A 14,950-nucleotide genomic window follows, 5' to 3' on the forward strand; every position below is an offset into this window, starting at 1 on the left:
AACGGCTTGACCGATTTAAAATTTTTTTGGCTCAAATTACTCGTGGCGATGCCGCCTTTCAAGACATATAACGTTCGATTCAAAATTTTTTATATTTCAGTAATTATGCACCTCCCAAAAATGGACTTTGGTGGTTCGGGATAAGAGACTTGTAGCGTCTCAGAGTTTTTGAACATGGCCGGAGACGCTACCGCGTCTCCTGATATACGCGTGTCTTAGCACTCGCGAGAATTTGCGAATATCGATAGACCTCTGATGGCGAGTCGACGTTGTGATATTCTTCGCAATATTTTTCCAAAGTAGGAAATAACGTTCTATTAATATATATAGTCCCCCCAAATTGCGCGCCGAACAATTGTCGGACTTGCAACGCAACTCTAATAATCTGATTTATAAATGTCCCCACTACCTAATTTTTGCGCGCCGAAAGGATTTCGGTCTTGCAACGCAACTCTAATCATCTGAAATATCCCCCCCCTTAAATATTTGCCCCCTTTAATAAATTCATTTGTTTTCAAACCGCAGGCTGTAACAATGCGGATAATACATTGTAAATTCTTTTCATTAAGTTAAATTAACAGTTCTAGATTTAGCATTTATAGTTGCGTTGCAAGACCGAAATCCTTTCGGCGCGCAAAAATTAGGTAGTGGGGACATTTATAAATCAGATTATTAGAGTTGCGTTGCAAGTCCGACAATTGTTCGGCGCGCAATTTGGGGGGACTATATATATTAATAGAACGTTATTTCCTACTTTGGAAAAATATTGCGAAGAATATCACTACGTCGACTCGCCATCAGAGGTCTATCGATATTCGCAAATTCTCGCGAGTGCTGAGACACGCGTATATCTCTTTATATAGAATCTTAATAACTTATCAAGGCGTATAAGGTAGGCTTCCACTACAATGCCTTACTGATGAGTCCAGTAGTGGAAGCCGGGACGAAACGCCAAACATTACGTGATATTCTTCGCAATATATAATATTAGAATATATTAACAGATTTAGATTTTAAATTGTAATTTGACTCTTATTCGCCCTATTTAACGTGTTAATTATTTTATTAAAGATTCCGAATTTTAACATTATTGATAATGTTCCTATAGATTACATGCATTGTCTCTTACTTGGTGGTACAAAAAGTTTGCTTTGTAACAAGTTGTATGGATGGATTTATGGTAAACCTCCTTATAAATTACGCGCTCGTGACGTTAATAAAATTTCTGAACGTCTTTTACGATTAAAGAGTCATATTCCGTGTGAGTTTTCTCGAAAAACTCGTCCTATTAATGAATGTAAAAGATATAAAGCAAGTGAATTTCGATTATTTTTACTTTATACTGGCCCAATAGTTTTAAAAGACATTATATCTTCTAAGATTTACAATAATTTTATTGTACTCAGTTTAGTTCAATATTGATCAGTCACTATTACTCTTGCTATGAAAATTATATTTTATATGCTCATGATTTATTCAAACATTTCATCATAAATTCACAAAAACTATATGGTCCACAGTTTACTTCACACAATATTCATATTTTTTTGCATTTGAGCGATTGTGTTAGATTATTTGGTTCACTCGATAATTTTAGCGCTTTCATATTTGAAAATTACATGCAAGATTTAAAAAACAAAATTCGAAAATCTTCTCACGCATTGGAACAAGTAGTACGTAGAATTATTGAAGAAAAGAATGTTAGGGAATCTGTTACAGAATCAATTAACTTTCCTATAAAATTATCTATGGAACACAATAAAGGCCCTTTAATTAAAGGTTGTACTTCACCTCAATATAAAAAATATGAAACTATCAATTACTGCATTCATATTTTAAAAGAGGCTGATAGATTTATTGAACTTACGGATAAAATTATTGTTGAAGTAAAAAATTTGTGTTGCTATGAAGACTGTAAAATGTTATTAGGATACGAGTATAAAAGATACAAAGACTTTTATACTAAACCATGTTTGTCAGGTCTTTTTGATATATATTATATTCGAAAAGTTGATATTTCACTTAAAATGTGGCCTATTACGCACATTAATAAAAAATTAGTAGTTCTTATCCACAATAATCAATATGTCTCATTTCCAATGCTGCATCTATAATACAAATAAAAGTTCCAAGATTGATTTAATCTTAATTGAGTTAAACCATCGATTTAAATCGTGGTTTTAGATTCGATTTTTCATTTGTTAGTACTTAATTTGTAGTTAAGATTAATTTGACGTTTTATTCAATGGGCTTCATCTATAATGATGTTGTTACGTCCTGTAGACTCCACGATTCTTTTCTTTCAAAGGGTTGGTCAGCGTCATATCTAGATTTACGAGACAGGCCCGAGCGCAGATATCTGATAATAGAGCCTAAGTGCACTCCATGCCCTGGGAGACTCGTAAATGTCACTCAAATCAAAAAGGAAAATAGCAGAGATTAAAATTACTGAACCGTACATTTCTAAGTACAATTACATGATAACGACCACTCAAAAGTACTATCTAAGGAAAAATCGTAAAATCTTTATCACTGAAACAAAAGAAAAAAACGCTAACATCAGCAATGATAAAAGTTAAGAAAAATCGTAAAATCTTTATCACTGAAACAAAAGAAAAAAAACGCTAACATCAGCAATGATAAAAGTTAAGAAAAATCGTAAATCATGTCACAAGTTGCTAGCGTTGCAACAATTTCAGACAAAGGAAAAATCCGCCCTTTTGGGGTATAAATAGAGGCCCTCGGAAGCGCACAGAGTCAGTTCTAATCATCAGTCCACCGTGTCAGTTTTCCGAGGCGATAAGCCCGAGTTGACTGGCCCGGTTTCCCTTTTGTTCGCTCAAGTCACCTCTTTGATCGGAAGTCAGTTGTCCGAGGCATTGCCCGAGTCAACTGACCAAGATCTGGTGTTCGGTTAGAGACAGCCCACCAAGGCCCACTCACGGCCCGTCTACCGCTGTGCGCCTCCGAGGTCGTCGACGTCCACCAGGAGCACCCACGACCGACCGTGCGTCTCCGTGGCTTTCGAAGTCCACTAGGACCACCCACGACGACCGTGCGCCTCCGAGGCCCCTCTGAAGCCTCTTGCACCGTGAGGGACTGACCGCCGCCATCTTTTCTTCGGTTATACAAGTAAGCCATTGCCGTTCCCTTCCTTATCCCTTCCCCTTCCTTAATAAGAGTATGCGTATAATGTACACGCAACTCCAATTCTTTTTTTACAATTATTAACTGCTCCAATTTTAGTGCGCACTCGGGGTGCGACTAGGGAGCCTCGCCCCAGAGGCCCTTATATTAAGGACCCCCGTCGGAATCCGCGGCCTGGGCAACTTCCGATGCCCGAAAGTACCACAACGCCGCTCCCCGCAAACGCTACGCCGCCGTCTCTCCTTGTTAATACCACATCGCGCCCCTCCGTAATAGTTTCTCCGCCGTTTCTCTCCGCGACACAAACATACACTACCACACACGTACAATATCCCGAACCCTCCTACTCCCCCGTCGACTCCTCAGAATTCCCATTAGATCTCTCCAAATTCCCGCCTCTAATTGATTCCCCCTCAATTTCTCCTCTCCCTATGCACGAAAGATTCCCTTCCCCTTCCGTGCACGTGATTCCCATTCCTCCTCCGTTCACGGAACTACACTCACCTTCCCCCGTTACCCCCTCCTTTTCCGAGCAGACTTTCTTTCCTTCCGAGCAGACTTTCTTTCCTTCCGAGCAGACTTTCTTTCCTTCCGAGCAGAGTTTCTTTCCTCCCGAGCAGACTCTCCTTCCTCCCATCACCACCTCCTTCCCTGAACAGACTCTTCCTCCCCCTGTTACTACCACCGTTTCCCCCGACTGCGAAATTGTAATGTACTTTCCAGGAATCTCCATCCCCTTTTTGTACGGCTGGACGCCATCCGCCCCGCCGTCCTCTGTTCCTGTCAAGGAAACTCCTCCTAATTCCTCTTCCTCTCTCTCTCTCTCTCTCTTCTCCCGTCCCACACACACGAACACACACATGATATTTGTAAATTTTAGTTTAATAAGTTTTGTAATGTCTATTCATTTTTTTTATTTTCATTTATTTTATTATAATCACGTGTAATGTTCCTTATATATTTTGTAATCGTAATAAATAAATGTATTAGAAATTTAATTTTAAAATATAAAAATCGCTTAAATTCTTAAACCCTTTCTCGTATTCCCTCATCCATTCCCGTTAGATCGCATAGGTCCACTCCCAGGTAATAGGGATTAAGTTCCCTGACCTAAATTAAAGGACCAACAATCGTGACCGCTCACGGAGAAAGGCATCATAGTGTCTCTTCCGAGACACTGACCCATTTTCCGGAGCACTTAAAGGTATGATCGACTCGCAGGACACTCCACGGTGTGTACCTGCGAGAGCCCGAACTCGGTGACGCTCCTCCGTTGCCCCTTCCGAAAATTGGGGATCGAGCGTGACCGAATCTCGGGCAGAGTTTGTTGCGCCCTTCCGCAGCTCCTTCCGGAATCGGAGCTTGGACGTAACAATGTCATGAATAAAGCTCATTAGGTGAGAGAAACATTAGGTTAAGTCTAATTACAAGTTAATCAGTAAATGAGAATGAAATTTGAATTGTATTGAAGAACTGAACCTTAAAGATTTATGTTTTTAAAGCCATTGATTTGAATGAATTTTTATGATTAAAAATATGCATTTTTTATTTTAGACAGAATAAACTTTTTACTTTATATTAAAGTAAAAAACATCAAATAATATATAATATTATACTGTCGAGTCAATACATGTACTTTTCTTTAACATATATAATACATTATATATAATACATTATGCTTTGTAATTCTCTCTCTATTTTAATTAAATGTATTCTAATTAAATTATCTTTTTCACTGAAGACATTTGTACACGCTTTACTTTAATTTTGATAAGTTTTGAATTCAATCTGTATGGCGCCAATAGTCATGCGTGGTGACACGTCTACGTTATGATTGGTTAGAGCGGTGGCGCTGAGCGTTATGTATGCAGGAGTGGAAAATCTTGTAGTTCGTTAAGAGAGTTGTTGTCGAGACGTTGCAATCGTCACATGTACGATCGAGAGCACAAGTTTATTTCATTGTACAGATCTCTAATAAACATTATAACTGAGAAAACTGTAATCAAATAGAGAAGACAACTTCATTTTCATCCTGAGGCCACAAGGCAATTCATCAGAGAAAAAGCGCGTACACATACGCAACAGATCACAAGATCTTAGGCGGTTACATGGTCCTTCGAGCCGGATGCACGGCCATCGTGGATTCGGGCAAGCACAAGCAAAAGAGCACTCAGAGATATTTGTACACAGGTATATGAGTGCACATTAAGGTAAGCGTACAATCAAAACGTTCAACAATAAACATAGAAGGTCTGTATCATACATAGGTTAGTATCGATAAATTTGCGATACGTAACAGTTTCTTGTGTGGCAACAGCCATATTTTTCATTTGTCCAGAGTGGTGAATAGCACTATACATATCGGTTTTTTCACAAGAATAGCATTCCATACGTAACATGTCGACGTTAACTTTAACTGAAGCAAAATACAAACGGTCTCAAATAAAGGCTGCCGCGACGCGATTAAAAAATTATGTAGATGAATTTAGTACAAAACGGGGATCGCGATACTGTCGAACGAAAACAGAAACTATCTAGTTGTTACGTCCGAGGGACTCCACGAATCTTTTCTTTCGTAGAAAAACTAGAAATATAATAAGGATTAACTAAATAAGGAGTACGAAGAAACTTAAACAAATAATATCGTTTCTTCCTGCTTCTTATTTCTAATTTGAAGATCAATGAGTGAGCGTCGACAAACAATTATTAAATAATTAAAAAAAAAGGAATTTGTCTTGACCGACGAATTCAGATGATAAGCCACGTCGCGAGATCAAAAGGTCAACCGGCACTCATGGATCTTATAGAAAAACATCTTCGGGTTAATAGAGTTCAACGCTACACGTGCGTTTCCAGGACCAATGAAAATTCGACACATCATTTGACCCAAATTTTTCCATTTCCCGGAAGTCAATCCCGATCAAAGTCCAAAGTCCGATTACACAAAGAAGGGCATATCGCCCTCCGCAAGTATAAATATAAAGCCGCGAGACTACGAAATTTCACTTCCTTAGTTCCAATAGCGCGGATCCAATCTTTGACAGTACATTTTAAAATAGTCTCAAGTTCTATAACTTCCGTACTCTGCAATTTGAGTGTGACAATTATAAAAATTTCGGAGTGTCCGTGACAAAGCAGCATCTACATCCGACCAGTCCAGGACCTTCCTCCATCACAGGCCCCGATCTTCAAGGGACTCCGGTAGCCATTTATCAACACCCCATTCATCTCAAAAGTAAGAAACCAATTTTTTTGTTTTTTTATTATTATTCGACCATTTATAATATATCTCTCTCTTCCCCTTTCTTCTTCGTGTATGGTTCTCTCTTTTTCCTGTATTTTTCTGAATTGCTTCAGCGTCTGACGCCTCAAGCAATTCTCTTCCTTAATTCTTCACTTCTTGAATCGCTTCAGCGTCTGACGCCTCAAGCGATTCACCTTCTTTACCCTTTACACTTTCTGAATTGCTTCAGCGTCTGACGCCTCAAGCAATTCTCTTCCTTAATTCTTTACTTCTTGAATCGCTTCAGCGTCTGACGCCTCAAGCGATTCACTCTCTTTTTCTTTATTTTTCCGAATCGCTTCAGCATTCGTGCCTCAAGCGATTCTCTTTATTTTTCCGAATCGCTTCAGCATTCGTGCCTCAAGCGATTTTCTCTTTTTCTTTATTTTTCTCTGAATTGCTTCAGCATTCGTGCCTCAAGCGATTCTCTCTTTTTCTTTATTTTTCCGAATTGCTTCAGCATTCGTGCCTCAAGCGATTCTCTCTTTCTCTTTTATTTCTCCGAATCGCTTCAGCATTCGTGCCTCAAGCGATTCTCTCTTTATTTCTTTCTCTTTTTCTATTTCATCTCTCTTTCTCTCTCTCTCTCTCTCTCTCACTCTCTTTCCCCCCTTAGATTCTTCTTTCCCTTGCTAACTGCCCATAATGAGAGAAATATTTCATTAGATGGTATGGAACAATAAACATCGTGCGGGACGTAGGAAGCGAAGGAGAGTTGAGGGTTTGCCCCGGCTGGGAACTCCGACCATCCAAAAGATTCAAACAGGAACCTTCCTGGGCAAACCAGCTCGCCGAGAATTAATAAAACCTAACCAACAATTTACGTATCGTAAAAAACAGCAACCACCGACAACGACCAGCTCTATCCCAGTAGTAGATTTGACCGGTGACGAAACTCCTCCTCCATACGAAACAATTTCACACTCTCTCCCTCTTACCCCTATCTCTTATTCCCCCGTCCCTTTCGAAGAAAATATCACTCACAACGCGTTATATCGAGAATTAGAAAAATACCTCGATGTGGACATGTCCCTTTCATCCCCACAACCATCTACACATATCCAGATTTGTACCATTACTGAAACATACACCGTTGCATTAGACTAAGACATAGAAAAACTAAGAAATGTTCAAATATACGAGTACACGTATAATAATTGTAATATATACACACACACACACACACACATATACATATTTAATAAGGATATCCAGATATTATAAGTTTTAAAGGTATTTGCTCTATTTATCTATATATATATATATCCATTTAATAATCGTAAAATATATATATATATATATATATATTTAATAAGAATGCTTAAGGTATTCTATTTCCTTTAGTTATTTTTCTTAAAAATAAAAACAATAGCGATAAATATACATAGTTTATACGAATGTTGAGTTATTCTAATATATGTCTGTGCTTGAATTATAGAAAAATAATAAACTCTTTATTATGTAATTACAGAAAATCGCTGTAGTTCATTAACGAAAATTCACGACTCATTCCTCATCCCATTAGATCGCACGGTCCGATCCCTGATCAGAAGGATTAAGTTCCTTGATCTAAAAAGGGGACCGACGGAGACGCAGTCTCAGATCGGGTAATAGTGTCACACCCTGACATTGACCCACATCTGTGACCTTACGCGTCCCTGACTTGTGGCACGCGATAGCCACGAGAGCGGTGTCGGTTGCGTCCTCCCATGCCCCTTCCTTAACACTTAAATTTTCCCATGAAATAAAGAATCCTGGGCCTTGGACGTAACATAGTCTTTGGAATCAATTTGATGAGATTCAAAGTAGTATAGAACATCTCGAAAATGCCGACTCTTCGGTTAGTGATCAGAAAGCGCTATTTGAGCAGCAGCAAATGCAACGCACGAGTTTCGAATCAGCATATTTTGCGCTCATGTCTAGATGTGAGCAAATACTCGAACAATTTAGCAACTCAGATATACAAACATCGGTTCAAAGTATACCGTCAAGTGATCGTAGAGACACGCGAATTCGTCTTCCGAAAATTGATTTACCAGTGTTCTCTGGTGCATATGAGGACTGGTATTCATATCAAGATACGTTTGAAAAATTAATACATGTTGATCCTAGTCTTACAGATATCGAAAGGTTTCATTATTTAAGATCGTCGTTAAAGGATAAAGCGGCGGAGGTAGTAAAATCCATTGAGACCACGACGGATAATTATCATGAAGCGTGGAATGCAGTAAAAGAGAGATTCGACAATAAGAGATGGATCGTCCAAAAACATATTAAGGCAATATTTGATGCACCCGCTGTTACGAAAGAAAACCATGTGGCTTTGCGGGATTTACTGGATACCATTCTCAAACACGTGAGAGCACTCAGGGCACTCAAGCGGCCAACAAATGAATGGAGCGACCTCCTCATTTACATTATTGTCTCGAAGCTTGATGGAACAACCACCAAGGCATGGGAAACGAGCCGCGTAGATTCTAATATTCCCGAGTTAAAAACATTAGTAGATTTTCTATCAAAACGTTGTTAAGCACTTGAAGCGGTAAATAATCGAGCGAATAATGCGCAATCCAATAGCGTCAGTCAAAAACAAGGTAACAAACATAAAGTTATGTCAGTGGCAAGCGTCGCAACTGTTAATTCGTCTTGTTTTTTCTGTAAAGAAAGCCATCAATTGTATCACTGTGAAAATTTCCTTAAATTATCAATCGATGAACGCATTAAGTTTATAAAGAAATCTCATATCTGTATGAATTGTTTAAGATCGACATCGCACCAAGCGAAAGCATGCAACTCAGGTTCTTGCCGTAAATGTAACAACAAACATAATACTTTGCTACATTTATCTTCAGTAAATAATTCAAATCAATCACAAACTTCGAAACCAGACTCAGGCCAATCTGAGCAGTCTCAGTTACCAGTATCAGCACAATGTGTATCAAGTCACCTCTCTTCAAGTGTTTTACTGTCCACAGCAGTCATTTACATATACGATTCGGCTAAGCAAGCATATCCATGTAGAGTTTTACTTGATAATGGTTTACAGATGAATTTTATTACGCAGGAACTTGTGAATAAGTTGAAAATTGAAGAGAGACCACTTAAAATCACAGCATCATGCGTGATGGAAGAAATAGTGCATGCAAAACACATGGTTAGTGTATGTATAAAATCGCGTTTCAATAATTTTAGTGAGCGTATTGAATGTGTTGTGATCCCAAGAATCACTCAGCCATTACCACAGCAAATAGTACCTAGCCAAAGTGTAATCATTCCAAAGAACATAAAATTGGCAGATCCCAATTTTCGTATGCCAGCAGATATTGATATGTTGGTGGGGGCTGAGCTATTCTTCAGGATACTTTGCGCAGGACAAATTGTACAAGCTAAAAACAAGCCTATTTTACAGAAAACTCAATTCGGTTGGATTGTGTCCGGTCCGACAATGAGTACTAACGCTGATTCAGTGTTGTCAGTTAATCACCATATTACATTATTGGATGACTTAAATTATAAAGTCAGTAGGTTCTGGGAAGTAGAGCATAATATTGCCAAACCTCAATGGTCAGAAGACGAAAGGGCATGCGAACGAACATTTTTGGAAACTGTGAAGCGAACTGAAGAAGGAAGATTTACTGTAACATTGCCAGTCAAGCCTGATCAATTAAGTAAATTGGGAGAATCACGAAAAATAGCCATGCAGCGTTTTGAGTCCCTTGAACGTCGTTTTGCTTCCCAACCGAGGCTACATGAAGAATACAAGAATTTTATAAAAGAATACATTGCATTGGGACACATGCGAGAAGTAACCAATGAGCAGACATCTAGTACAGGCATCTCATCAGTTTATCTACCGCATCATGCAGTGCGAAACGAAGCGAGCACAACAACTAAGCTTAGAGTAGTGTTTGATGGCTCCTGTAAGACTACGACAGGGATTTCCTTAAATGATATCTTGATGGTAGGTCCAACAGTGCAAGATGATCTATTCTCAATTTTAACACGAAATCGTACTTTCAAAATAGCCATGACAGCAGATATACGCAAAATGTATAGACAAATGTTAGTAGATCCCATTCAAACAGCCTTGCAACGCATTGTATGGCGTGATACCAAGGAGGATCCTATAAAGATTTTCGAGCTGATGACGGTAACTTAAGGAACTGCAGCAGCACCTTTCTTGGCGATAAGGTCTTTGAGAAAACTCGCGGAGAATCACATCAATCAATATCCAGTAGCATCTCAGATTACTTTGAAAGATTTTTACGTTTGAAAGATGATTTGGTAACTGGAACAGACTCATTGGAAGAAGCATCATACTTGAAGAATGAGCTGATTCAACTTTTACAGGAAGGCAAATTTGAATTGCAAAAATGGTCCTCTAACGAACCAAGTCTTCGAGACCACTCAAATACGGCAGATCATAAGGAATTCATTTTGAATAGCGACAAGAATACAGAAACAAGGACTTTAGATATTGTTTGGGATTGCACCAATGATTCTTTCAAATTTTCCAGTTTTGGTACGCTTCCACCATTGGAGAAGCCTACTAAAAGAAGCGTTTTGTCACGTAGCTCATTGAGTTTTGACCCCCTTGGGTTACTTGGACCAGTGACAGTAGTAGCCAAAATCATATTGCAGAATTTATGGCGTCTCCAACTGGATTGGGATGAATCTCTTCCATTGGATGTTGCTACAAAGTGGAAGCGTTACGAACGTGAACTACAAGAGATTAGAAGCCTCAAGATCCCTCGTCGGGTTATTGCGGTGGACCAGTACATTCGCCTGGAATTGCATGGGTTCGCAGATGCCAGTGAAACCGCCTATGGGGCATGTATATATGTGAGAGCCACTTCCAGCCAGGACAAACACTCAGTAAAACTACTGTGTTCCAAGTCAAGAGTTGCACCTCTGAAAAACTTATCCTTACCTCGATTGGAATTATGTGCTGCTCTATTATTAGCTCAATTAGTCGACAAAGTATCAAAATGTCTTACATGCAAGATTGACAAGACAGAGTTGTGGACTGATTCCACGATTGTCTTAGTATGGCTTCAAGCATGCAGTCGTACATGGGCCACTTTTGTTGCAAATAGAGTGGGAGAAATCCAACAACTAACTCCCATTCAATATTGGCATCACATTAGAAGTGAATAGAATCCTGCAGATCCTTTGTCACGAGGCGTTATGCATTGGAGTTTGGCCAATTTAGACATCTGGTGGTCAGGACATAGATGGCTTTCGCTCGACAGGGATCAGTGGCCACAAAGCAGTGCATCAATTCAGCCAATCGAGGTACCTGAGAAAAAATCTAAAGGTCTAGTTACTGTGACAACATAAGGTCAGGAATTTGATATATTCCATCGATATTCCACGTTATCCAAACTCATTCGTGTTGTAGCATATATTCTACGTTTTGTAAGAAATACAAGAAAGATCAATGGATCTCTGAAGTCTTCAACAGTTGCGTCAAAAGAAGTAAGTTGCATTATTCCACCAATTACAGTCAATGAGCAACATAATGCAACGTTATTACTTGTAAAGTTAATTCAGAGCACTTACTACGCAAAGGAACTTATTTCATTCAGCAAACAGGGTGTTATAAACAAAAACAGTCCTATCTTAAGGCTAAATCCGTTCATAGATGATGCAGGTGTCTTAAGAGTAGGAGGACGATTAGAGGCATCAAGTCTATCATATGCAGCCAAACATCCTATATTGTTACCCGGTCACCATCCATTTTCACATCTAATAATTAGTCATGAACATGAGAAGAATTTTCATGCTGGTGCTCAAGCCACGTTAGCAGCCACACGTCAAAGATATTGGATGACATCTGCACGAAACATTGTGAGGCAAATTGTCCAACGATGTATAACTTGCTTCAGAAGCGCTCCAAAGCCTGCCTCAACTATTATGGGTAATTTACCCAGCTCGCGTATAACCACGTCTCATCGAGTTTTTGAAAGATGCGGAGTAGATTACGCTGGACCCCTTTATCATAAGGAAGGTATGAGAAAAAACACGAAACTGATAAAGTGTTATATGGCAGTTTTCGTATGCATGGCAACCAAAGCTGTGCACCTTGAGTTGGCAATCGATCTATCATCCAATGCCTTTTTAAATGTATTCAAACGTTTCATTGCCAGAAGAGGATGTCCATCTGAGATCTTTTCTGACAATGGTCTCAATTTCGTCGGAGCAGAAAGAGAATTGAATGAGCTATCAGCTCTGCTCACTGATAAGAAAACACAGCAACAAGTATCAGATCAAGCTTCTAAGCATGGCATACAATGGCACTTTATTCCACCTCGCGCTCCACACCATGGAGGACTCTGGGAAGCTGCGGTCAAGTCGGCAAAGCAACATTTAAGGAAAGTAACAAAGGATGCCCATTTGAGATTCGAAGAACTGGAAACGCTTCTTATACAAATCGAAGCCATCTTGAACTCACGTCCAATAACGCCATTATCTTCTGATCCAAGAGACTTAAGAGTTCTAATTCCTGGTCATTTTATCATAGGATCACCATTGACAGCATATCCAGAAGAATCGATCGATGCTATACAAATGAATCGTCTCTCACGATGGCAACACGTTCAACGATTGAAGCAACACTTTTGGAAACGTTGGACGCGAGAATATTTGCATCAACTCCAACAAAGAAGCAAGTGGAAGACGGAGGAGTCAACCATCAAAATAAGTCAAATGGTGATTTCAATTGAAGACAATCAACCACCATTATCGTGGGTTTTAGGCAGAATACAAGATGTTCATATCGGTGATGATGGAATAGGCCGTGTAGCTACAGTCTATACTACCAAGGGAACTTACAAACGTCCAATTACGCGATTATGCTTGCTTCCCATAGAACTGAATGATCTATAACTACAGTTATTAATTCACATTATAGCAGTAACAACAATGAATCAGAGTTACTAGACATTGTATGTCCTATTAAGTTATTTTACTTTGTATATTGTACGCTAGCAATTTTAGAAGATTATGTTTTATATTGAAAGGTAAGCCTTTCAAGGCCGGCGGCATGTACACGCTTTACTTTAATTTTGATAAGTTTTGAATTCAATCTGTATGGCGCCAATAGTCATGCGTGGTGACACGTCTATGTTATGATTGGTTAGAGCGGTGGCGCTGAGCGTTATGTATGTAGGAGTGGAAAATCTTGTAGTTTGGCTGTGTTCCAAAATTGTTTGCCAGCGCTGGCAGCACTGTCAACGCCGTTCCAAAAACCATCGTAGCACGCTGTGACAGTGCTGCGAGAGAGCAAAGACGTCACTAATTTTGTCGTCACTTCCTGCTGCGACTGCTGCGGTTATCGAGGTGAGGCAGCTACAGCATCAAGATGGCGAGTACCACAGAGGAATTATTACTAATTGATGCGGAAAATAATAGAGAGTTAAAAATAATAGTTTCATCTGAGGACGCTGAAAGAGCAAGAAATGGTAAACATTTATAAAATCTTAGATGTAGGACAGAATACATAACCTCTACATATAAATTTATTATTCACGATAATAATATAAGTTATTAATGCGGTTTAGTAATAAACAATAAAGGAATTAAAAATGAGCACATACCACAACACTGGATAGATTTAGCGAAAATATAATGTAGAATCTTAGAACGAAATTTTTATTATAATTAGTAAACGATTCGGCCTTTAATGTGACCATCATCGATAAACGAAAGAAAAATTAATTTTTAATATATTGCGAAGAATATTACTTAAAAATGGCGTAGTAATATTACGTATTAAATTGACAATAAATTTAATAATATTTAATAATGTTGAATCTAATATCTACTTCGACCAAAAATAAAGTTATTTTTCTATTAATTTATTCTCGGTCTAATAAAAGTTAAAATTATATTATTCTTATTATATTATTATTTACAGATCATATATTTGCGTACTCCTTATTACAACAAGCAATAAAAGACACAAATAAAAACAAAGAGCATATACAAACTAAACAGGTGAAAATTTAAGACTTTAAGGCTTAAATTTTTAATTTGAATATTCTCTATTTGATATATGTATAATGTATATTTTCAAAAATTACAAATCTTAAAGACAATACTTATAACTTTAATATTAAGAAATTAATATTGTTAATATTTTTGAAACAAATAATCTCTTAGGTATAAATATAAATAACACAGATGCATTTTTGAGCAGTAATACTACAAAATGTGATACTGCGAGCTGTAGTACTAATTTAACTACAGATACGAAAGGTAAGCCAAAGCAAACAAATTTGAAGAAAAAAAATACTAACATGGCTATTTTATTTACCTAGATCTACATGTATGGAGTCGTGCTGAAACTTTGCTACTTATTGATATATATAAAGAACACATAGCGATGTTTGACAATCCGAAAGTTTCTTCAAAACAATGTTGGAGTACTCTGTCGAAAAAAATGAAAGAAGCAGGATACCAGATATCTGATACAAAATGTGCAACAAAATTCCAATCTTTAAAAAGGAGTTATAAATC

The 14,950-nt window shown here is 38.2% G+C and overlaps 1 protein-coding gene across 1 annotated transcript; it reads left to right on the plus strand.

Moving 5' to 3' along the window:
- The first annotated feature begins 11,617 nt into the window (after window positions 1-11,617).
- Window positions 11,618-13,318, plus strand: LOC108774501 (uncharacterized). The gene is made up of 2 exons (XM_018540632.1): window positions 11,618-11,747; window positions 11,832-13,318. The coding sequence occupies exons 1-2, from the start codon at window positions 11,618-11,620 to the stop codon at window positions 13,316-13,318; spliced, it is 1,617 nt and encodes a 538-aa protein (XP_018396134.1).
- Window positions 13,319-14,950: the final 1,632 nt, after the last annotated feature.

Source organism: Cyphomyrmex costatus, unplaced genomic scaffold (assembly GCF_001594065.2).
Source record: "Cyphomyrmex costatus isolate MS0001 unplaced genomic scaffold, Ccosl1.0 scaffold2569, whole genome shotgun sequence".
Lineage (NCBI taxonomy): Eukaryota > Metazoa > Arthropoda > Insecta > Hymenoptera > Formicidae > Cyphomyrmex > Cyphomyrmex costatus.